The following is a 22,867-nucleotide window of genomic DNA, read 5'->3' as shown; positions in this document are numbered from 1 at the left end:
AGCTGAACGGTGCTCAGCTGTAAGATCTTGTGCAGGAAGGCGGGCGGCTGGTGGATGTCGACAGGCACGGTAGTCTGGCTGGCTGGATCTCGTACCGCCTCGTCAAAGTACTCCAGCCTGGAGCAAAACACACCTCATTTAGTGTTGTGTAAAACTTTCAATTCAGAACATTCGGGACAAAGTGAAGATGTTAAGAACTGAGTAGTAAAAGGCTGCTGTTCCTCAATCGAAGTAGCTACGCCTACAAGTAGACAGCAAACACAATGGTTTAAGAGAGTGTGATTTTCCTTTTGAGAAAGGCTTACAGACAGTTCCTTTCATATAACGCAGAGAACTCTATCTCAGTCCCTCGATATCTAAACGTAAGATGATCAAAGAAGACTATTGGAGCAGAACACCCTTATTTAATAAACACTACCCCGTGTGACACGCTTTGCTGGATACATACAAATCAGATTTCCTGTTAACAAATCATGACAGGGCCTTCTGGCCACTGACCCCAGAACATCATAGCCATCCTAAGCAGCTTTGTCAATAAGCCACAAAGGAAAGGGTTCAACAGTGTTACAGCAGCAACACATGTTTTAAAATGGCAACAGTCATTGGACGTGAAACCCTGCATTGGCTACATGGTGATTAATCAAATAAGGGTTTACTTGTGACCTCCTTGCAAGGTTATGTTTAATAATATTGTCACATAAGCACAAATTGTTCTTTTAATTTGATTAGGACGAGAATAGCAGTTGAAAATATGTCAGGTGTCATGTTAACAATGCATAACAAATCATTAAGAACAATAGTCTCTTTCAATATATTTATTCCTTTGTCTGTAGTCAAACAACCACTTCCTTGACATACCATACTGACAACACCTTAACTACAGCCTGCAGTTATTTGCAGCAACTGAAAAAAAATTACTCAGGTGAATGACCTCATCAGTGCAGACGCAGGTTTAAAATGAGCTTCATACTGACATTATCTGACAATACAAAGCCAAAGAGTGCTCATAACTGAGTGGAGGCCTCATCTGCTGAGAATATGAAATGTAATTCTTGGCTTCCATTTTGATTCCTCTCTCCCCTGGCTGTAATATATGTGCAGATATGGGAGAGCTACAATATAAGTGATCAGAGAAAGGCATTTTATTGCCCCGCTGCTGTGAGTAATAAAAAGTGAAATACAACAATAAAAAAAGGGAGCTGGATGCTTTTATTTGTATGACACAGAGAGGATTTTATCAAACTGTTTCAGCTCATTCTCTTCATATTCTGATGCATTTAAAAAAAAATAAGAACACTTGCTGTAACAGTGAAATAAGTGTTTGTTTTTTCTCTGATCGGGCCTCTTTTAAGGGGATGTCTTTACCAAATAAAATGAAGATGAGACGGGTTGATACTTATCTATGTGATTGTGTCAACCATACGTAAAGCTATCATGGATGCTGAAAGGTAATTATGAGAGTACAAATGTTGATTTGTTTGGTAGCTTTGCACTACGTTCTCTTGCAGAACAAATCAAAAGTATTTTCTGTGCTGGTTCAGTGTAATTCATTAAACGGCTTCTCAGGTAGGGTTTCAATAAATATGTTTTTGCCAAATGAACTGTAAAAGTGAACTTGGAAATAGCATTTCAAAATGCCACTCGAGCTGCTCTCTATCAGCATGTTCCAACAGTAAACAGCAGCATAAGTGAAGTGTTTCTGTCTCTTAGGTTGTTTCCATTTGTATTTAAAAATGTGATAGGTCTCTCATCAATTTGATTTTTTACGTGAATCTTAAAAGCAAGCAGACCTACCGTTTGATGTGCACCTCTAAGGCAACGCCTGTTTCCAGGTCCAGGGGCTGGTGCTCGATGCGAACGATGGTGTCTATGAAGGTGACTTTAATACGACGAAGGACTGCACATGCACATGAGATGAGAGATAAGCAAAGGTTCATTAACACTGATCTTTTTACACCGTGTGTGTACAGACTTGGTTTTTCATTGGAGAGTGCACATTATTACTGAGGGTAAGTTTTGATGTCCTTCACGTCTTTACAAAGTCAGGACACACTGCTCCGACTCACCAGTCTCAATGGTTTGTGCAAACATCTCAAGGCCCTCCAGCTGGTCAGGCGGCTCCTCGGACGCCTCTGGAGGGTCCTTCAGGCACTCCTGAGCCAGCTGCATGCTGGAGGTCATGCTGGATGACCAGCCCTGGGAGTCCCAACCACCACCTGAGTGCAAAATATACAGTTAGTTCTGTACCTCAGGGCTACTGTGTAAGTGAATAATTATAGAAAAATTCAAGATCAGGTTTACAATCTACCATTTACCCTCGTTTACGTATGTCCTCTCTGCGATTTGACAGAGACGTAGTGTAAGTGATGAGACATTTTATTCTTCCAAGAATATGCCAGAATAAGGGAACTCTTTAGTATGCGGTTGTGATATAACTAACCAGAGATCCAGGTTGCACTTTCTGTAGTCCAGTGTGAACGCTGGTTTCAGTCATTTCTTGCAGAAATGTATCTAGTTCCAATTACTCAAATGTGAGGATTTCTTGTTTCTCCATCTTTTATACAACAGTTTACTGACAATGTTTATGTTTTTGGATTGTTAGTTTGACAAAAAAAACTCATTTTATATTTCATACTGAGCTCTATAGAATATATTTTCACTATTTTCTTCCAGTTGATAGAGATAAATCAATAAAATCGAGAAAATAATTAGAAGATTAAATGGTTATTGCAGATAAATAGACACTTATCTAGGCTCATGTGCATAACAAGAACTCTACATAAGGAATATGATAGTTAGTGTCCCACTCCCAAGTTGAAAATCCCCCAGGTTGACTTAAAAAGTCGTCTTTAATAAGAGAACTTACTGGTGCGGTACTTGGGTCGGCATGTTATTTGAAGACCAGTAACTTCTAAGGTGCAGTGATCGGTCAGGAGAGCTTGCCAAGGGATGGTCACTGTTATGCCGCTCACAAAGCCATCCACTATCTCCAGAGGAGCCCCGAGAGTCTCCAGGAGCTCATTGACCGCCTGAAGGAAAGAGAGAGTGGGTCAGTGAGAAACAAAAAGGGAATAACCTATCCGTATCATCACTACAAGCTAGCGTTATAAAGCAAAGAAAGTGTATAGCCAGCATAGCAAGGTGGGTATGGAGGGGGAGTTGCATTTCATCTGCTGATGTGTTTCCCATAAGTGTATTTCCTCGAAGAAAGGCGAGCCCGGCTCAGAGCATGACGTTGGAGATTGTTTTTGAGTTGAGTGCAGTTGCGAAAGAGTCAAGGGTGCACGAGTCGGACCCTACAAAAACACACGATGCCTGCTGCCGAGGAGCCAAGTTGACAGCCACAAACACTTACCCAGACATCGAGGTTGATTTCCTTGATGACACCGCTGCCGTTGTACAGGTCCAAGCCCAGCTGGTCCAGGCTCAGTCGCTCCTGCAGAAAGTGACCGAGGTAGTGCTGTAAGAGGTACCGACAGGCCCGCTTCTTGATTGAGCCTGACCAGGGGAAAAGCCAGCGAGACATAGGGCCAGAGAGAGCGGGGAGAGGGAGCGAAGAGGTGGCGGAGGAGAACGAGTGCGAGTACAGTCCTCTGGCAACTGCATAACAGACTAACACAAAGTGTGCAAAAACAAGGAATGAGCCGCAGCTAGCTTCAGGGGCTAAGGAAGGGGCAAACCGTAACTCTACTTCTCCCCTAGGCTTCACGCAAAAACTCGAAAATCCTTTGTGTCAGGACCGACGAGCCTCCCTGCTATTTGACGAGACGTTAGTCCAGCTGTCCGTGGCTGTCTCAGCTCATATTTTCGGTTCGTTTGTGTCAAATTTGAAGCGACAGGTCCTGCGGGTGTGTATCTCTTGTTTGAGGGTTGTTTATTGTTATCATACGCCAACTGATGGTATGGTGAACGTACGTGCGTCACGCGTCACAGCGACGAAACGCACAACCCGGAAATTAGGTAATTGACGTCAAGCAAACGCCATGTTTGAAGGGTCATTGGTTTTTTATAAATCATTATTTAATGTTATATTTAGCCTTTTTTTTTAAACAATGCTACTTATGTTCAACTTTAAACACTTGATTTGAGTAGCTCAACTAGTTGAGGTCTCAATTGAGCTTCCAATATATATTTGTTTCTTAGACAGTCTTATTTTTAAATTTCTATTTAATTCATTTAATAATTATTCAATTAATAGCATAACTGTTACACCAGTAAGCAGTTCATCGTAAAGTTAAGAGCTTTGCTTTGGAGGACATCAGTTTCTACTTTGAGTATAGCCATACATTTGTAACTCACTTTTCACATTGCATTACACAAATATGACTTTTGGTCACTCAAGTATCATAAGATACTGATATTCTAACCCTTCCTCAGGGTAAATACTTTATAAAAATATATTTAAATAGGTATAACAAAGGCTATATGTGTCTGTAACAATACTGTTTTTAAATAAAGCTTACTGGTGGCTTAAATAAGCTGTGAAGACTTACCTTAATCAGCAACATAATTTAGTATAATTTGAACATTTGTATTCCTCCTTTTTACCTCAAATCATGTTGAACTTTGATGTTACTGTAATTCCCATAGTTTGTAGGATAAAAAAAGCCCATTTTATTAAAAACGATGTTAGTTACAATAACTATGTCCTCTTACTGGCCTTCTCTTTTCAGCTTTCAAACAGACGTCAATCTTCTTCATTGGATGGAGTTTTTTTCAGATGTAATAAAGTTTTTTTAAACTCATATTAAGCCTCAGTTCTTTGGTGAAACAAGCACTTCCAAGCTCAATAATTCACTTTCACACTTAATATTTTGTTTTAGGTGGAGCTGAAGGGAAATAATTTCAGTTGTGTAACAAAATATTTTATTATTTAACATAATACAACAAATCAATGTGAACACAAGTGAAAACCCTTGCCTTATGCTTTTATTTTTATGAAAACAAGTAGTGACTGATTTCTACAAAAAGAACCAAAAGCAAAGGTTACATGACAGCAAAAACTTTATCTTATCAGTCTTTAGGTGAAGCAGTTTCCCTTTGGCTAAGAAAACAAAACTTTACATGAGTGAACTTGATCTACATAATTTTAATAAAAGAAAAGGCAAAAGGTAAAAGGATAAAACAAAAGCCATAAATAAAAATTACTTCAGATTTTATTTTACAGAAGTAATATTCAACTCTTCATTTAATAAACGCAACGTCAGGGATCTTTCCTTCCGCCTGTAAAGAGAAAGCAGAAAGAGCATGTTGCTATTAAAAAAAAAATTATGATGCACGTTTGTTTTGTTTTTAAGGTTATTTTTTGGCATGCTTTATTTATACTGCAGAGAGACAGAGGTCAAATGGGGCAGAGCACTGAATGACATGCAGAGAACCGACCACTGGTCAGATTCGAACAGGGTCTGCTGCGAGACTGAGCCTCATGGGGGAACGCTCTAACCACTTCACTACGAGCACCCCGATAATGATGCACTTTGTGTTGTGTCATGTTTATCATTGTTACCTTTAACTGAGTAAAAACTTGTGCCGCTCTGTTGAAATCCCAATCCATGTCTTGCAGACACCTGCGACAGAACAAATGTTGAGATGTTTCAAATTTATTGCAAAAAATATGACAAAAAGAACATTGCCAACAGAATATGATCAAAAACAAGGCTTACTTCTGGGACCATTCCAGGTTCATGCCAGACTTCACTGAGAAGGCTGTGAGCATCTCCTGCTGCGGTGCAGTGAGGGTGGGCACGGGGCTGGAAGATGGAGTCGGGGCGGGAGCAACAAAAGCTCGGCGGATCTCCTCTGTTGTGGCCATTCGGATGAAAATCTGGTCGTTCACGATGCACAAACTGTGGCATAGGAGAAACGCAGTTGACAGACAATAAGATTAGACCATTTAGTGTATTTCAGGAGGAGTTGAACTTTCCCCCTCTTACCTGATAGAATGGCTTTGGAATTGATCCTTCCTTCATGAAAGTTAAAAATTCACTTTCTCGAAATTGTTATTGTTATTACACTGCATTTCTTTAATGTAGTTTTGCCTAATTAACAGACAACTTGAGTGTACTTTTCGTCAGTGTGCAAATCAGGCAACATACTCAAATTTGCATTAGAGCTTTTCCTGTTCAGAAAAAAACTGTGTGCTTGTATTACTGAGAAATTGTGTTTATTTATTATACACATTGTGGGTTTTTGGTATTGATTAAGAACCACACAGGCATCTAACTGGAACAAAGTGCCCTTTGCAGGTATGTTTACCTGACCTATAATGTGCTGTAGCTGAGTACCTAAATAGCATTCGAACCAGCAAGTTGTATTAGCAATAGCGGTACGCTTTTCCAGTGAATGTTTGTATGGTCGCTCATTCAACAAGCTGAGGTGCATGACAATAAGGGTGTGCGGAGACGTCATTATCTGTTCAACCAACAAAATTATCTGTATTCGGATGTGAAACCGAAAGTGGGCAGGGCTTATGTTTGAATATTTTTTCGCCATCAATTATTGTCCCTTCAGAGCCTCAAATTGATTTAATATTGGCATATAATTAATTATGAGATATATTGCTACCTCATACTGTACTTTTTATCTGTTTCTCTAATTACAAGTTTTATGAACTGTTTAAGCCCTTTCACCTTTGACTGGGGGACACTGAACATTCAGAATCTGAAATAGAACATTAGGCCTATTACATCACAGTAAATCATAAACTTTGCCCACTTTATTTTTACATCTCTTTCTCCCTTTTAATTTTAACTAAACTAACTTTTATGATCTATCGATCTAGATGGATTTATTTTGCCCGTTTTATTTCCCTGTCTCTGTTGCTCTGTCGCGCTATATCTCTCTCTTTTTAAATTTCTAACGCGGTTCAATGAATAATTACTCTGAACTAGGAAAAAGCGCTTTATAATCTAGTGATCTACGTACAAAAACTAAACTTTTTTCCAGCAAATCTCTTAGTTATAAACAGATTGTATGAACTAAACAGGCGGAGTGTTTGCAGATGGAATATTTAAAGATCGATTTTGTCTATTTAATGATATTACACAGCCCGCTACTAGAGAGACGATGTTCACGTTCAGAGATTGGAAATAAATTAAAGTCAGGAGGGGCTGACGATGACTCGGGGTGCAGAAAATTCCAGCGGAGTGGAGAGAGACCGCGGGTCACGGACCCATGCATGAACGCAGCAGGTATTTCTCTTCTCCGCCACGGTAGCGGAGATGAACAGCTGATAGGTGCCACTCTTGTTAAGGCAGCACTGCGTCAATTTAGCGCATGATAATAGGCAAAATATATTTTTTTTAAATCCCGAATAATAACGAGACTATTCGGGAAGTAAAAATATTCAGATCGATCTCATTATCCGTGCTCATCCGAATACATATTCATCTCTACATGACAAGATCTGTGTTCTAGTTAAATAAGAAATCACTAATGTGGTTCTTGTTCAGAGTCTGTGTTGTCTTGTGAAGCAGACTGCTGTTTAGTAAAGTGTGACCATCTGCTCTGCTAAAAGTACAACTCTGCCATAACTGCTAATATACACAATTTGATCAGCTGTATTCAAATACAGTTTCCATAAAAGCAGACATATACTGGAATGGTATTATAGCAACAATGAAAACCAGGGGGCGCCATAATAAAACAAAAAAACATTAGCCCTTTTGGTAGCTGATGTTTTTCTCCAAAGGAGAACTAAGGACAGGTGTAACACAAATTCACCACTCAATTCTGGTCAATCCTCAAACTATGTCATATCTTTGTCTATATCTACACTGTGAACTGTTCAATAAAAAGTTTTTAATTAAATTCAAATTATGAATATCATTGTTATTAAATAAGTTATTTGACAGCACAGTGCTATTTATTAATGGCTTGTCCAAATTTTTTTTTAAATCCCAAAATGTTGTTTATAATTTAGAACCAATTCCTGTCCTCAGAAAATGTGAGACAAAGGAATATGATACGATCCATTGGGAGCTCACTTAAAGGTACAACGAGTAAGTCGGCACGTTGGCGACACCTTTGAACAAAAGCGGTAGTATTTTTACGACGCCAGCTGTCGTGAAGCTGTTTTCTAGCTCGTGCAGGGCCTCAAGATTCAAATAATCAGGAAGCAATATAGTGCGTGTCCGTGTGTTGAAAGTGTGAGGGCACCGGACTCTTTTCGGCTCGGTGAGAGTGGTTAGTGACACAGCATCAACTACACCTGACCTGATTGCAATGAGTTGATCCATTGTCACCTCTCACGGAGCTGAACGAGTATGTGTCCCCAGTCCCCACACAAAGCGAATGAACGAGAGACGGCAGTTAGTTATGGATCACGATGAGGTAATGTGTTTATGTTGTTGTAAATAATGACTATTTCAGATGAATAATGGTCATCTGATGATGCTGGTGAGGCAAAGTAAACTTTGTTTTAGTAGGCTACCGCTCATTCATTTAGGAGTAAACACTGCAGTCTAGGTTCGCTGCGTGAAATTGTGTATACGTTGCTTGGCAACGCCCTCCCGCCCGCCTATCACTCTCCCTTTGAGCTTTTCTTCATTGCATTTTATTTTTTTTTCTTTGATGGTTCAGCCCCGTTATCAGTCATTATGACGACAAATAACTGTCTCAAACAAGGCTCCCGCTCCCCTTCTAGGATGACCAGATCGCATTTCCATTACTTTTCACACGTCCCGCAAATTGAGACGTTGTCCCGCATTGTTATTGAAAGTGAGCCCCCCTTTTTAAATGCGTGTTTTATAATCTGGCATTTATCCGATAGCTGTCAGGAGACAGCAGTCTCCGTTTGTCTGTGTGTGTGTTTGTCTGTGTGTGTGTATCGGGCTGCTGGGCTCAGTGGCTCTGTGAAGGTGCTGCCTGCAGTGCTTCAACGTTCACTTTCCTGTTACTTCAAAATAAAAGCCAACTCACGTTTGTCAAGTGAAATGCTAATGTGAAGCCAGTGAAATGCTTTTAATGTGAAGCCGCAGCCTTAATGCTCTATTTGTTTAACAGTAGCTAACTTAACTGCTGCACGCTGATCTAAAGATAGTGTTTTTTTAATTTAGAAAGCCGTGTCTCTGGCATTACCGGTGGTGACACGAGTTTATTTTGCTAAAAAAACGGCACTTTGTCCCGCATTGTCCCGCACAAACGTAGTCTTTGTCCCACATCTGGTGAATTGGGATCTGGTCTCCCGCTCCCCTTCCCTCACCTGGAGTGATAGGCTTTTCAATTCACGTTCCTGCGCCACACTGAAATCTGCGACCAATACGGATATGTGACCATAGAGCATGCACGCGTGAACCGAAAATCGGACTGGGTGTACGACCAGATCAAATGCAGTAATAAAAACTATATAAAAACGTCTTTCTTTGCACTGATGGTCTCGTTTGCTGTTAAAGGTAATTTATGATTATCAGAGGAAAAATTAGGCTGTTTAAAAGATATTTAAATGTTACTCGTTGCCGCTTTAACTCACCCGGTGGTCCCAGCAGGGACTGTGATGAAAACTCGAGAGAAGGCCATGGTGGACTCTCGTGATTTACCATCTACAGCAACTGAAAAAAGAAATGACACAAATAAGTAGGGCCCTATGATTTCAGTTTCCAAGGCAAAGGGAAACAACACGGGTTAAATTAAAGCAGAACTATGGATGAATTTTGGTTTGGCGTCATCTTAAGGGCAAAATACTTCTGTGAAAAGTAGAGCCTGGCTGCAGTACCGGTAATGTAACACATGGCACCAAACCCCTTCCCAGAAATCTGTCTATTCAATGTTTACTAATTAATTTATCCATATACGTAACTCTGGAATGTACATAACTCAATTTATTGTTAATGATATGGTCTGTTTATACATTTGGCATATGATTAAAGCATCTAAACGCACGTAATCATGTTAAACTTTTACTGTTTTGAAGTTATTAATGCCACTCGCTCCCGCAGATACACAGCACAGGGAGGTCTTATATTCCGGTATTTGCTAAAAGGAGTGTTGTTGTATTATGGAACGGCCGCTGCGGTACGAAATTCCAGTCTCTCTCAACAATGTTTCCTTACACGCAATTATAACTCTAGCGTCTACAGCCCGTTTTCATGTAGTGTAACTTTATGCGTTACATTATTCAGCTGTTGCCGTGATGTCGGCTAAAGCTGATGCTAATGTTAACTAGCTCTCCGTCGCACAATAGACTGTAGGTTGGTGTTGCAGCCCGCTGTTGTTGGGTGAAGCGCTCTCCCACATGTAAAAGCCATGGACCTATAAAGCCTGTCCAATATTCACTGTAGTCCAGATTCTTGAAAAGTTTTTAAGGACTTTATTATTTATGTAAAAAAAAATATTTAATGTTTTGCTTGAAGCAAAAAATTAATGGCTTTATTTTCTGTTATACCCAACAAATCAGATTTCGTTTTACAATCATGTGGTTGTTTTTTTGCAATGTTGTGATGTATTTTAAATTTAGTCTTATATCTGATTAAATTGTTAGAATATTATTTGTTCACATTAATTAGACACTCGTTCTGATGATTAAATGAGTGTTAATTGTATTAAAACTGAAAAAACGGAATTTGTGAAAAAATAAAACTGAATTTGGAAAAGAAATTACGGATTTCATAGGCCCCTAAATAAGTGACAAAATCAAAACCGCTTGCAGTGGATGAGAACACAATTTAAAAACACAATGAGCAAAATTCTCACCTTCTTTGAAGACCCCAGTGACTGTGAATGATAGAAGTGTGTTCTGTAAAAAATAAAACATTTTTGCAGATTTAATAAACAGAAATGATCACAATCACAGGAAAGGCTAACGATGTGCAGAACAAACAGGAGCTCACCGTGTAGGTGTTTACGTCGACATTGAAGGAGGCGATGTCATGCTGAGTTTTGGGTAACTCGTTGAGGAAAGCCACCACGTTCAGTCGTGTGTGCTTCAGAAGTTTAAACCTGCTCGCTGAAGGAAGAGAGATTCAAAGAGGGAACCATCAGGAGGAATCCTAAATCACATAATTATTCATTTTCAACAACTCAGACACTTAGGCCTGGGACACACATCCTATGTCTTCCTCTGGAGTGTGTCTGTTACTGCTGTCTGTCTGTCTCTCGCTGCTTTCTGCCACACATGCAACGTCTCAGCTGCTGCTGCTGCTGCAGTGCTGATTCTAAAAGCCCATTAATATGAAGTTGTCTCAAGTCATTTTATAAAGCACTAGTGCAGTGCCCGTAGGAAGCAGGTAAACAAAGAAAGATATTAGACAGTACATTTGACTGCTATCATTGATGGCAACTTTTTACACTGTTGAAGGTTATTATCAGTAACTTACTTTGTAGAAGTTGGCTATAGAGTAGGGCAACATTCCTTGGTGTATTGTGTAAAGATAACCACAAACTAATTCTATGTGTTTTGTTAAGTTAAATGAAACAGAAAATGTTATTAATTAATTGTGTTAAAGCCTAAAGAAGAATCGAGCTGTACAGGTGTTACCTATACAATCTGTAAATCAGTAAATGGCTGCACTGTGTATAAAAGGAGTCTATGCTGCACGCCAAGACAACATTGTCAACTCCATTACCATTACTGTTAGGTATTTGAAAGCTAAGACAGAGTTTGGATAACTGTCAATTAACGTCAACGTGTCAGTAGCAGGCAGCTGTGTGTGTGTGTGTAGGGAGTTGGGGGGGGGAATCGTGTGCGCGCGCTCGGTGTGTGGGAGTGGGCTTGTGTGTGCGCGGGGGCGCCCGCATCCGAGAACGTGCTGTCAATTAACGTTAACGTGTCAGTAGCAGGCAGCTGTGTGTGCGTGCGCGGTCGCGCTCGGTGTGTGGGACTTGTGTGCGCGCGCGGTCGTGCTCGGGCTTTCAGTTTAGATTTTAAACGGATATAAAACATTTTGGGGAAGCATCCGAGATCGTGTTGTATTATTACAGTGAAAATAGCGTAAAGTGCAGTCTTTACCACTAAAGCGGAAAGGTGGAGCAGGTGAGGAGTTGTTGAAGTAAGGCTGTGTCGGTCTGCTGTGTGTGTCCCGCCCGTCAGAGGGAGGCGGGGTTTAGTCGGCTCCGTGCGCACCTAAGCTACTATTCGCCAGCATGATATAAATATGATAACTTCTACAACTTCAAAATGAAGGATGAAGGATGAAGGATGCACAACTTCGTGCTGTGCGCAAGCAATATCCGGAAGCTCATGCCGATCTGACTAAAACTCAGAGAGATATGCGAGCCACAGACACACACACAGACAGACAGGCAGACACACAGACATTTCTTGCTTTATAGATAGATATGATTAATATTGAGTTTCAACAGCAATACCTTTTGCCTCATTGCCTCTTTTTCCTCACATTTTCACTTGTGGGAAGTTTTATTTTGAATGGGACACACCATGAAATGGTGAAACTACAGCAAAAGCTGCTAGTATGAAGACAATATGACAATAGTATTTCTCTATCAGTTAAAGCAGAGAGACTGGAAAAGGAGAGAGAGGCGCGTCACTCCGAAAAAAATAGGCGAGCCTCCTGAGCTAAAGTGGAGCGTCACTGCAGACGCGCCTCCAACGGGCGTCAGAGGTTGAATGTGTGGCCGCTGTAGTGTGTAAAGACGGTCTCCGAAAAAAAAAGGCAGGCGCAGGATGTGTCCCCCAGGCCTTAGACTGGTCAACAGCTTAAAAGGCAAACTCACTGGTGTCTTTGATCCTCTTCAGGTTTCTACTGTCTTTATGGTATTCTCCCAGACTGCTCCTAAAACCAGAAGAGAGACTGATTGAATCAATGTGAAATACAGAAGACTCAAGAGAGATAGGTGCCAACACCAGCCAATGACGGATGAAAATCTGCATAAAATCTAAAGTAAACCATGACATAACATTTTAACAGTGACAACACTGAAAAACTTAGCATCCCTTCCACTGAATGTACAGTCATATGAAAAAGTTTGGGAACCCCTCTCAGCCGGCATTATAATTGACTCTGCTTTCACAAAAAAAATATAAAAGTGGTATGCCTTTAATTTACCAGGAACAGCTAAGTACTGGGATGTTTTCCAAACAAAGATTTTTTGAAAAGCAGTATTTGGTTGTATGAAATAAAATAAAATATGAAAAACTGGCTGTGCAAAAATATAGGAACCCTTGTGGTTTTGTTGATGTTAATGCCTGTAACAGCATGTAAAACTGATGACTTTAAACACAAAGTTGGTTGGATTATGTTGTTAAGCCTTGAACCTCATAGAAATGTCTGTTTAATCATGAGAAAATTTATTTTAGGTGCCTAAATGCAAGTTGCACTTCTCTTTGACTCTCTGCTGAAGTGAGACAGAATGGGATCATCAAAACAGCTCCCAAAAGATCTGAAAAACAAAGATTGTTCATTGTCATGGTTTAGGGGAAGGCTACAAGAAGCTTTCCCAAAGGTTTCAATTGTCAATTTCGACTGTAGGGAACGTTGTCAGGAAATGGAAGGACACAGGCATAGTGGCAGTTAAACCCAGGCATGGCAGACCAAGAAAAAAACAGGAGCGGCATAGGTGGAGGATTGTGAGAATGGTTGCACACAACCCACAGATCACCTCCAAAGACCTGCAAGAACATCTGGCTGCAGATTGTGTATCTGTATATCGTTCAACAATTCAGCGCAATTTGCACCAAAACATCTGCTTTTTATAAAGACCAAATAACTTAATTTTTGTCTCATCAGTCCAAAGCATTTTCTTCCAATATGAAGCTGGCTTGTCTAAATGAGCTTTTGCGTACTCCATGCAACTGTATCTGTGGCGTGGGCGCAGAAAGGGCTTCCTTCTCATCACCCGGCCATACAGATGTTTTGGTGCAAATTGCACTGAATTTTAGAACCATGTACAGATACACAATCTGCAGCCAGATGTTCTTGTAGGTCTTTGGAGGTGATCTTTGGGTTGTGTGCAACCATTCTCACAATCCGCCGCATATGCCGCTCTTGTACTTTTCTTGGTCTGCTAGACCTGGGTTTAACTGCAACTGTGCCTGTGTCCTTCCATTCCCTGACAACGTTCCTTACAGTAGAAATTGACAATTGAAACCTTTGGGAAAGCTTCTTGTAGCCTTCCGCTAAACCATGACAATGAATAATCTTTGTTTTTAAGATCTTTTGGGAGCTGTTTTGATGATCGTATTCTGTCTCACTTCTGCAGAGAGTCAAAGAGAAGTGGAACTTGCATTTAGGCACCTAAAATACCTTTTATCATGATTAAACAGACCTTTATATGAGGTTCAAGGCTTAACAACATAATCCAACCAATTTTGTGTTTAAAGTCCTCAGTTTTACATGCTGTTACATGCATTAAAATCAGCAAGACCACAAGGGTTCCCATATTTTTGCACAGCCAGTTTTTCACATTTTATTTAATTTCATAAAACTAAATACTGCTTTTAAAAAAATCTTTGTTTGGAAAACATCCCAGTACTTAGCTGTTCCTGGTAAATGAAAGACATACCACTTTTATCTTTTTTGTGTGAAAGCAGAGTCAATTATAATGCCGGCTGAGAGGGGTTCCCAAACTTTTTCATATGACTGTATGTGGTATGTTACATGTATACAGAAGTGTATGTGTTTGTTCTTCTTACCTAGAGGGGTTTTGGGTGGAGTAGGGTGTTGTGAGAGATAATGATGCTCCATCATGATAAGCATCCAAGAGTGGCTGTCTGTTCCCAGAGTCGTATATACTGTAGTACCTGCAACACAGCCACAGCATTAGTTAGTTCTTGTGTGTTTTATGATGGTTATCAGTGACTAGTGGGTCACATCAGAAGCGCGTTTATTCACAGATCAACTGACTGCTGTGAGAAGATTGTCCACATGAAAGCTAGAAACTCACTGTTGCAAGAACCGAAGGATGAGAGCCTTGATTTCATCAGAGCCAAAACAGCTGCCCTGCAATGTTAATTGAAAGAAAAGAAAAAAACTTTTTTGGTAAGATACATAGAGGAGATGATAGTCACCAAAACTTGAAGATAGTTAATGTAGCTTAACCTAATTACAGTACACAACAATGAACTGTTTGATTACAAATGTTAAGTTAATATCATCATCAGATATAACAAGTAACCTTGCAGGTGGGGATAGTGGTGGGCGTCTCCACATCGAATACAATGGGTGGGGGGAGGTCATGACCATCCTGAAAAGAAACCACACAGGAAAGATGATAAACGAGAGCAAAATTAGCATTGGTGGACTTTTCTGTCCCTTTGTATTCCGAGGTGCATCCTTAGTCACATCTCAGTTTTATGAATATAGTTGCTATATTACAATCCAAACAAACCTCTCACTCATTAAATATGTGGCCTTTGCTGTGTGATGTACAGCCATTATTCGTTTTATTTTTAAGTTTGGAGAGAGAAATATTTCATAAAAATGTAATTAATTCTTCTGATATTTGATGTGCTCTTAATTTTCGGTGTGGTGGGGTGTCCCCATCATTATATGCTGCTGGAAAGACTGTTAATTTAATGTTTGATGAGATGTTGACCAGTGAAATAACATTTAATGAAAGAGAAGATGACTGCAAAAGGATGAAGACATGAGATAAATGTGTTGACCTACCAGTTTGAGAAGCCGGGGAAACCTCTGCCGCACAGCACTAGCACAGGAATAAAAATCAGGAGCAAGAAAGTTATCATCACAAACCGACCCATACACAGATAAATCATGGTCATTACTGCAGATAACACTGTCAGTCATACCTGCTCACCCACTTAATTTCATTTTGTACTTTTTATTTTAAAAAGGTGCTTAACTGTCCATTCCTTTTGAGAAAATACAGTCATGTACAGATATGTCCCTTTTTATGCAAGTAAATCCAAAAATGGACTGTCATGCACTGCTTCATCCTCCCTTTATTCACAATCTGCATCCTTCGACAACTCTCCCGCCCCGAAGTTTACTTACCAGCAGGTATACTCACCCTCTCCCACAACATGGAGATATACACAGATCTGACATGGGGAAGCAACACAAGCACACTTTTCTATGAACACACATACAAACATGCAGAGACCCACGATCTGCGGACTGCGCTGGAAACCAATAAACATCCGTTTTGAAAAAGTACTAAAGAAGTTAATGCATGGTTGGGAGAGAGGTGGTTACAGTCAGTCTCGTGTTCACTTCCTCCCCAAAACTCTAGCGAAGACGCTGAGGATTGAGTGTTAATCCAAAAACCAAACAGGTTCTGGGTCAAAATAAATAAATTAAGTAAAATGTCAAACTCTAGCATCAGTAGTCTAACATTCATCATGTGAGTTGTTGTTGTCCACACCCATGATTATCAGCAAAGAAATACAACCTGAGAAAGGAGCAGAACAAAAAGGACAGCAGGCCTCAAGGTAAGTTGGACCCAGCAGTCCCCTCTGCTCATCCTATAGCCTTCCCTTGCTGCACAAGCAAAGCAGTTGAAGTATTTTATAGCCACCGTCAATTCTGAAAAGACGGGTAATTGTGCACTAGCACAAACTGGACTTCATGCAGTAGGCTTTTTATTTCTAGATTAATTTGGGCCAATAACTCTGGTTACAGAGGGACTGGAAGATCAGCATGTATTCAACTATCGTGATAATTCTCAACTCTGCTCTCTCTACTTAATAATTGAGCTTTTTTGTACTGGTCACAGCCATCAGAAACTGGAAGAGGAGGTGTCTTCACTTTTTATTTCATTGGGACTTATTTCAGGCAAAACTGAACTTCAATTTCCAGTTCAGAGAACATCTCCCCTCAGAGGTTAGTTAAGGGTATTTCCCAAACTCTCCACATCATTCACTGAACAGCAGAGACCTGTTTTAGGCCAACGCAAACCCACTTTGTGGAAGAGACTGACTGCTATCTCTCTTTTGGCTCATCAATGGTCATTGATAATGACATGTATCACCCTCCGCTTCAGCCCAACAGCTTTTCCTGTGAAGTCCCGTCTTCTCAATTTCTTCTTGTTGTGTTGTCAGTGAGACAGAGCTCATGGGGACTGAGGCTGAGTAATCGTGACTGTGCCTGCCTTAGGTTGTCCCAGGGTTTCCAGGCGGGATCTTACCCGTCATGGGCTATCCAGCCTTCCATACTCGCCAGAGACAGGGGGCCGATTGGGCATAGGTGCTACGAGGGGAGAGGATATCATTGGCTGTGGATTTTCTTTGTTTGGTCCAAACATTTGTCAGAACCACTGTGGATTGCCCTCTCTCCAATAAACAACCTACACGGTTTTACAGTACTGCTCAAGACATTGTTTCGGATTCATATTTTGGAAAGGAGTTCACAGTAAATTGTGTAAGAAGGTTGTTCTTGCTGAACATCTTAAATAATAATATAAATTTATAATAGTATTTTTTTCCCAGAGTTTTATATTGCCAGCAGTGCAAAGGTGTTTTACAACAATTTAGGTGACAACTAACCAGGATAGCTGCAGGAGAGTGCTGGGTACATCATCACGGAGAACCATGAATCGTAAAGAAAGTTTGAAAGGATGCCCAAGAGAGAAGCTGAAGAACTGGCAGAGAGAGGATGGTGTCTAACCTGTAATAGATTTAAGCAAGCTGAAAGGAAAATAGTGTGGAACTGAAGCGTGTTAAGACGTCCGGTCAGCAACTTTTGGAAGTAAGAAATGTTTAGATTGCAGTGTACAAGGTACAGAAAGAAACGTGTGCAACATGAAAAAATTAAAAATAAATAGAATTACTACAAATTAATTCACTAGTGAAAAATGGGTGTCAGTTGGCTCTGCTTGGTTTCAAAGTCCATCCTTGACTGCTGGGGAAAGGGGTTTCAGTTATTGTACAAGCATCTCACACACAAACAAAAAAAGGCTTGGATCCAGCTGCTTGTAGCACACTTCTGTAAACTCTTTGGTCACACACTCCTCACTCACAGTCACACCATAAAATCTCCCCTCAACCCCCAATATCGATGACTGACCTGATGTACGAGGGCTGGTCTTTGAAGAAGTCACACAGAGGGTTTCTGTTGAGGCACAGCTCCACCAGCTTCAGGCCCTTCACCTTGTCCAGCTCCCGGTCTGACTTCAGCTGGAAGGATCACACATAAGACAGAACACGTTGGTGAGAGGAGGATCGAAAAATAAATTAGGTTAAGAGCTCCGTTTTTGTCTGGTCATTATTCTATAAATGTATTGAGCCAGTAGAGTTTCACCTCATTGTGGGAAAGGTTGAGTGTCTTCAGATTTGGAACCTTTGTAACCAATTCAGAGAGATCGTCCAGTTTGTGCATACGGTTGTTACTCAGGTTCAAGCTTGTCAGCTGGAAAAAGAGACGTGTAAGCAAATTCAGTTTGACCCATCACCAATACTGCCTTCCAGCAAACAATATCGAAAAAAATCCACTGTATTAACATTACCTCTGGAATGTTTTCTTCAATGATCTTGATGACGGATTCCATGATTGTTTTCCGATTCAGGATGACTTCAATGTTATGGGATACCAGGTCTGTCATATTAAATAAAATTTGCGATCAAAATATTGAACAAATATGCCAAACTGGGTAAAAGATTTAATATAATTTTCAGTGAAAGTAAAGTAAAAAAATATGTATAATTCTCCCAGGTTCAGTTTCATCACCAGATTGTCAGCAATATAGAAAGACTAGCTCCCCGTTTAAAACTTATTTTTAAACAGGGAGCTAGTTATTAATTCAATGGTTTACCAGTGATGCCTGAATGTGTGAAAGGGTTAAAGTTAGTATAATTACCTGGGTCTGTTCGGATGTTGTTTAAGTCCAGCGCTTGCTGGGAGCCATCAAAACGTTTTGCCATGCATTGCTGTGAAAAATGAACAGCAGCAAACATGAGACCTCATTTGAACGGCAAAGGAACGGTCAAAATGAATAGAAACCTCCTTAAATTAATTTTATTAAACAGCATAAAGGTAAATCCACTTTTAACAGCTGTGAATAAGAGTTGTCTTAAAAAATGTTATGTATCATTACAAGATATCACTGCAACTCCAAAACCCTTTCTAAGAAACGATCATAACTTAATTACTTAAATGCATATAAATTATCCAAAAACCACATATCCTTTCATCAATCCGCATATTTTACTCATCAATACTGACAAAATTCATGTATTTTCTCAAACTCAGTTTCAATCACAGACTAAAGAAATTTTAACCACAAGATTTCAACTTTAAACGTCATGTCAAAATATAATTATTGTCACAGCCTCATTAATACCCTTCAGACGGTTTATAACTTCCTCACCTTCAGGTGCTCCAACTGTTCTGGCTTCAGATCAAGGAGGAAGGATGGTGGAGCGCAAGGGTTGACGTGCACTTCCACCTTGAAGAAATAAACATCAGGTATCATGAGAGAGATCAGTAAATAGAGATATATTGTACACGTGCATGGTTTCAGATTAAGTGTTATTTGTGCATATTCATTATAGAGAGATGGCTGCAAAACTATTGGTTGTAAATATTGTGAAACTGAGAACGTTGATGGAATAAAAAGTTGAGGATGATACTATAACCATTGTCTGCAATCTAACAGCGCAGAATGTTATCTAACCATGATAACTAACGATATACGCGAGAAGACTTTCAGCAGCAATACAGGATTTCCATTATTACCACAGCATACCTTGTAACCATCTGTGTCAGTGATCTTGTGAGAGCATTTGTGCAAAGCATTTGCAACAGACGACTCATCCACATAAAAATGGACCCTGTTATGGTCAACATGGTACTGGAAAGACAGGGGAGAACAAGATATAATTCAAATCTATACATACAAATATTGTGTACCACAATACAAACAATTTCTTCTTAAAATCTTTAGCCTGAGACAAATAGAAATCGAAACAAAGGACTGGAAGCTAACTCAAATAGTTTTTCCCCAAATTGCATTAACTTGAGGAATACAATAGCTATCTTTAATCTATTATTTTAGCATTAATAATCATAAGATTGAGTTGAACCTCACCTGTTCAGGTTTGAAGGGAACAGAACAGATGTTCGTAAGAGCTGTCAGTAACCATTTTTTGTCATATTTTCTGCCATGTGGTACCTGTTGAACAGACAAGAAAGCAATATAAGATCTTGTTTAACAGGTTATGATTGTCAAGTATGGATGTCCTTTGGAGACTGTGAAAATACACACCGTAATTTTGTACCAGCCCGACCGGTTCTTCCCTCCTCCACTGCCTCCTCCACCTCTGTCTCCTCCTCTAAAGCCACCGCCACCACCTCCTCTACCACCTCCTCCCCCTCTGCCTTGTCTTCGGTCTCTGTCAAAGCGTACGTCTCCTCCTTTCCGAAAAGGTCTCCCATATGGGGTGCTAAAGAAGACAAAAAAATACCATATATTGAAACATTCTTTCTTTATCCAGTGGGAACCCTTCAGAGCCGCATCCAAAATGTTTTAACAGCTCATCAAGATAGTCTGCCTTTTTAAACACATTTGCTCATTCCTTCAGTACTTTTCATATATCTTTAAGACTTCACACATTAACATGCTCTTGGGACCTTAAAAACATCAAAGCAAAGCTTTCCCTTTATTCCTCATCTTTTATGACGGTTTTGATACCTTTTATGGTGCGTAAATGCCACCAAATCTGACACCCTCTACAATCAAGGTGCACCACGTCGCCCCAGTGTTTGCTGTGCTGGAAGGGCAGGAAGTCATCAAAACATTAGCTTTAAATCTCCATTAGTGGTCAACAACTCAAAAGTGTTAACTTTATTTATTAAAAAATAAAGGAGGTTTGGTATTTCTCCCTTAGCATTACGAATATGATAGGCCTTAAGAAAGTTAAAGTAGGTTAAATATCAAAACATATGAGTGATTTCAGTAGTAAAAATGTAACGTTGATAAAGTGGATGTAGGCCTAATAAGTAGAGATGGACATGATGAACTTTATTATGCCGATGTGTAACATGTAAAAACATACAATTCCCAGACCATTTAGATCAATGGCAATTAGGCTATGATTTAATCTTAATGGTATAAAGATATCACTTCACTACAAATGAATGTGACTCAAGTTTGTGTAAATAAACTAGATTTAAATAAATCTATAGGCTACAGGAGAGTTAAACCTGCATACTAATTATTGCTTTCCAAACTTCTGTCAAGGGTTCAGACTAGTGGAAGTTTAACTCTGATTAAACATGTTGCTGCTTAGGCCTACATGCATTTACACTGTGGAGTAGGCCTAATGATTAAACATAAATTAAAATCAAAAAGAATGGATCGTAATTTAATTTTGAGCGGTGATGTCAGACTTTTGCTTAACCAATTGGGGAAACTCATCAAAGGCACGGGGTTTAAACTCCCAATAAGCGCTCAGCTGTGCATGTCAGCAAGACGGTTCCGATCAAACATTTCGATCTCCGCAGCCCGTGGAGAGCAACTGCTGCGTCTTGCTCCTATGTCCCGCGGGACTTCAAGTCTCATGCACCAGAGCCGCAGGTGCAAGTCGGATAAAAAGTCTAAACATAACGATGTGCGCTCAGCAAGATGCGCGTCATAATTGCGCTGGTCTGAACAAGACTTCTCCTCACCGAACGAGCCTAACGTGTTTGACAACACATCAGTCAGCCATACTTACTATCTGTTCTGGGAGCTGCTGTCCTGGGAGTTGTCACTCATAGTTACATCTCCATCAGGGTCATCAAGCCTAGACCGTGGTCCAGGCCCTCCAAAGCCACCTCCCCGTTGTCGGTCTCTGCGGGACCTGTCATAAGACCGACCCTTGTTGCCACCTCCTCCTCGCCTGCCTTTACCGTTGCGAAACTGTGGTGCGGTTCTGTCATCATGCTCTGAGAAAGGAACGGATTTCAAAACGTTTGTCAGGATAAGTTTAATATCACAACGTACATGATCAAATAGAAACACGTGACAAGTAAATCATGTCAGCATATAAATCACAATATTAGAATAATATTTTGAAAATAATGCACAATGCAAAATTGATTATGAATGGATGGAGCAACATGTATGTTATGCTTGCAATGTACAGAAACTTTAAAAATGTGTAAAAAACAAACAAAAGACAAACAAATCTTTAATCACTACCATCTCAGAAAAAAAGTGCATACATGTCAATACAATGGACAGAGCAAAGTGCTAAAGGCCCTTGTCCTATTGAAATCAGTAAGTATATTTAGTATATTCTGTTTTAAAACTTCAACCTTTACTCTGGTATAATAATTATAATTTGAAAACTGTTTACTATGAAGTACTGGGTAATAACTTATACTCTATAATGTTACGTAATGGGACCTCCAGGGGGGCCAAGATATAATTTTACCTCCTAGCCCCATGAAACCAGTGCTCCTGACCTCTCGCTTCACCATGAAGTCTCCTCGGTCTGAAGAAAAACATTACAAGTAACACAGAGATGAAAGTTAATTCGTAAGTGGTGTCTTACCGTTGTAGTAGTGCCCGCCATCCGCCATATTTCTACGATAGTGTTAGACAAAAAAAACACAGCTTTGGTTGAAAAAACAAGATTTGCAGGGCCTCGAATCTCTCTTTCACGAAACACAAAGTCGTGGCGTTGGGAGAAGCTTTAACATATCCCAAGTCGCTGAGAGGAAAAGCACAAAGGCGACCACGACGGGACCGAGCACCTGCTGTTTAACTAGCCTTCAGCTTAGCTTAGCTTCTCCAACTGCGCGTTGACGGGAAGACAACGGAAACACAACTTTTACACACTTACTCTTCCGGAGCAACTACTGGACGCGGGTAATTCAAAAACAAGTTTTGGTTCCGTGGTCGATAAGTAAAACATTTCACACTTAATGCAATACAATAAATGTAAAAGTCAGCTGTACACTTTGCTAACGTTAGCTTTCGACTAGATATCGGTAGCTAAAATGAACCTACCTGGAGGTTTTCGGTACCGTGA

General features: G+C 40.1%; 2 protein-coding genes across 2 annotated transcripts in view; both read right to left on the bottom strand.

Annotated features, from left to right (window-relative positions):
* The window catches only part of atg2a (autophagy related 2A), a 28,167-nt gene extending 24,293 nt beyond the window's left edge, over positions 1-3,874 (bottom strand). The window contains exons 1-5 of the mRNA XM_080035052.1: positions 3,356-3,874; positions 2,867-3,029; positions 2,067-2,216; positions 1,795-1,897; positions 1-117 (exon numbers count right to left, since the gene is read on the bottom strand). The exon at positions 1-117 is cut by the window's left edge and continues 28 nt beyond it. Coding sequence (XP_079891178.1) covers positions 1-117; positions 1,795-1,897; positions 2,067-2,216; positions 2,867-3,029; positions 3,356-3,526 — 704 coding nt within the window. The 5' untranslated portion in view covers positions 3,527-3,874. The remainder of the gene's footprint in view (positions 118-1,794; positions 1,898-2,066; positions 2,217-2,866; positions 3,030-3,355) is intronic.
* A 991-nt stretch (positions 3,875-4,865) lies between these two features.
* nxf1a (nuclear RNA export factor 1a) lies at positions 4,866-22,623 on the bottom strand. The gene is made up of 21 exons (XM_080035184.1): positions 22,388-22,623; positions 21,566-21,776; positions 20,116-20,293; positions 19,939-20,022; positions 19,597-19,701; positions 19,219-19,296; positions 18,709-18,778; positions 18,358-18,446; positions 18,153-18,260; positions 17,919-18,028; positions 15,564-15,600; positions 15,070-15,138; positions 14,839-14,894; positions 14,588-14,695; positions 12,670-12,728; positions 10,827-10,942; positions 10,690-10,732; positions 9,470-9,548; positions 5,664-5,846; positions 5,507-5,567; positions 4,866-5,223 (listed from the first exon to the last, which is right to left on the bottom strand). The coding sequence occupies exons 1-21, from the start codon at positions 22,413-22,415 to the stop codon at positions 5,185-5,187; spliced, it is 1,911 nt and encodes a 636-aa protein (XP_079891310.1). The 5' UTR covers positions 22,416-22,623; the 3' UTR covers positions 4,866-5,184.
* Positions 22,624-22,867: the final 244 nt, after the last annotated feature.

The sequence above is a fragment of the Ammodytes marinus genome (assembly GCF_949987685.1).
Source record: "Ammodytes marinus genome assembly, chromosome: 10".
Classification (NCBI taxonomy): Eukaryota; Metazoa; Chordata; class Actinopteri; order Uranoscopiformes; family Ammodytidae; genus Ammodytes; species Ammodytes marinus.
This window is presented reverse-complemented; position numbering and strand designations above follow the sequence as displayed.

Bases quoted from the DNA above. Each gene is read 5' to 3' on its own strand.
- nxf1a (XM_080035184.1), bottom strand. From the start codon at position 22,415: ATGGCGGATGGCGGGCACTACTACAACG. The intron at 21,777-22,387 runs GTAAGACACCAC...TTCCTTTCTCAG, and splicing joins TGGCGGGCACTACTACAACG to AGCATGATGACAGAACCGCA. The intron at 19,297-19,596 runs GTATGCTGTGGT...TATTTCTTCAAG, and splicing joins CTGACACAGATGGTTACAAG to GTGGAAGTGCACGTCAACCC.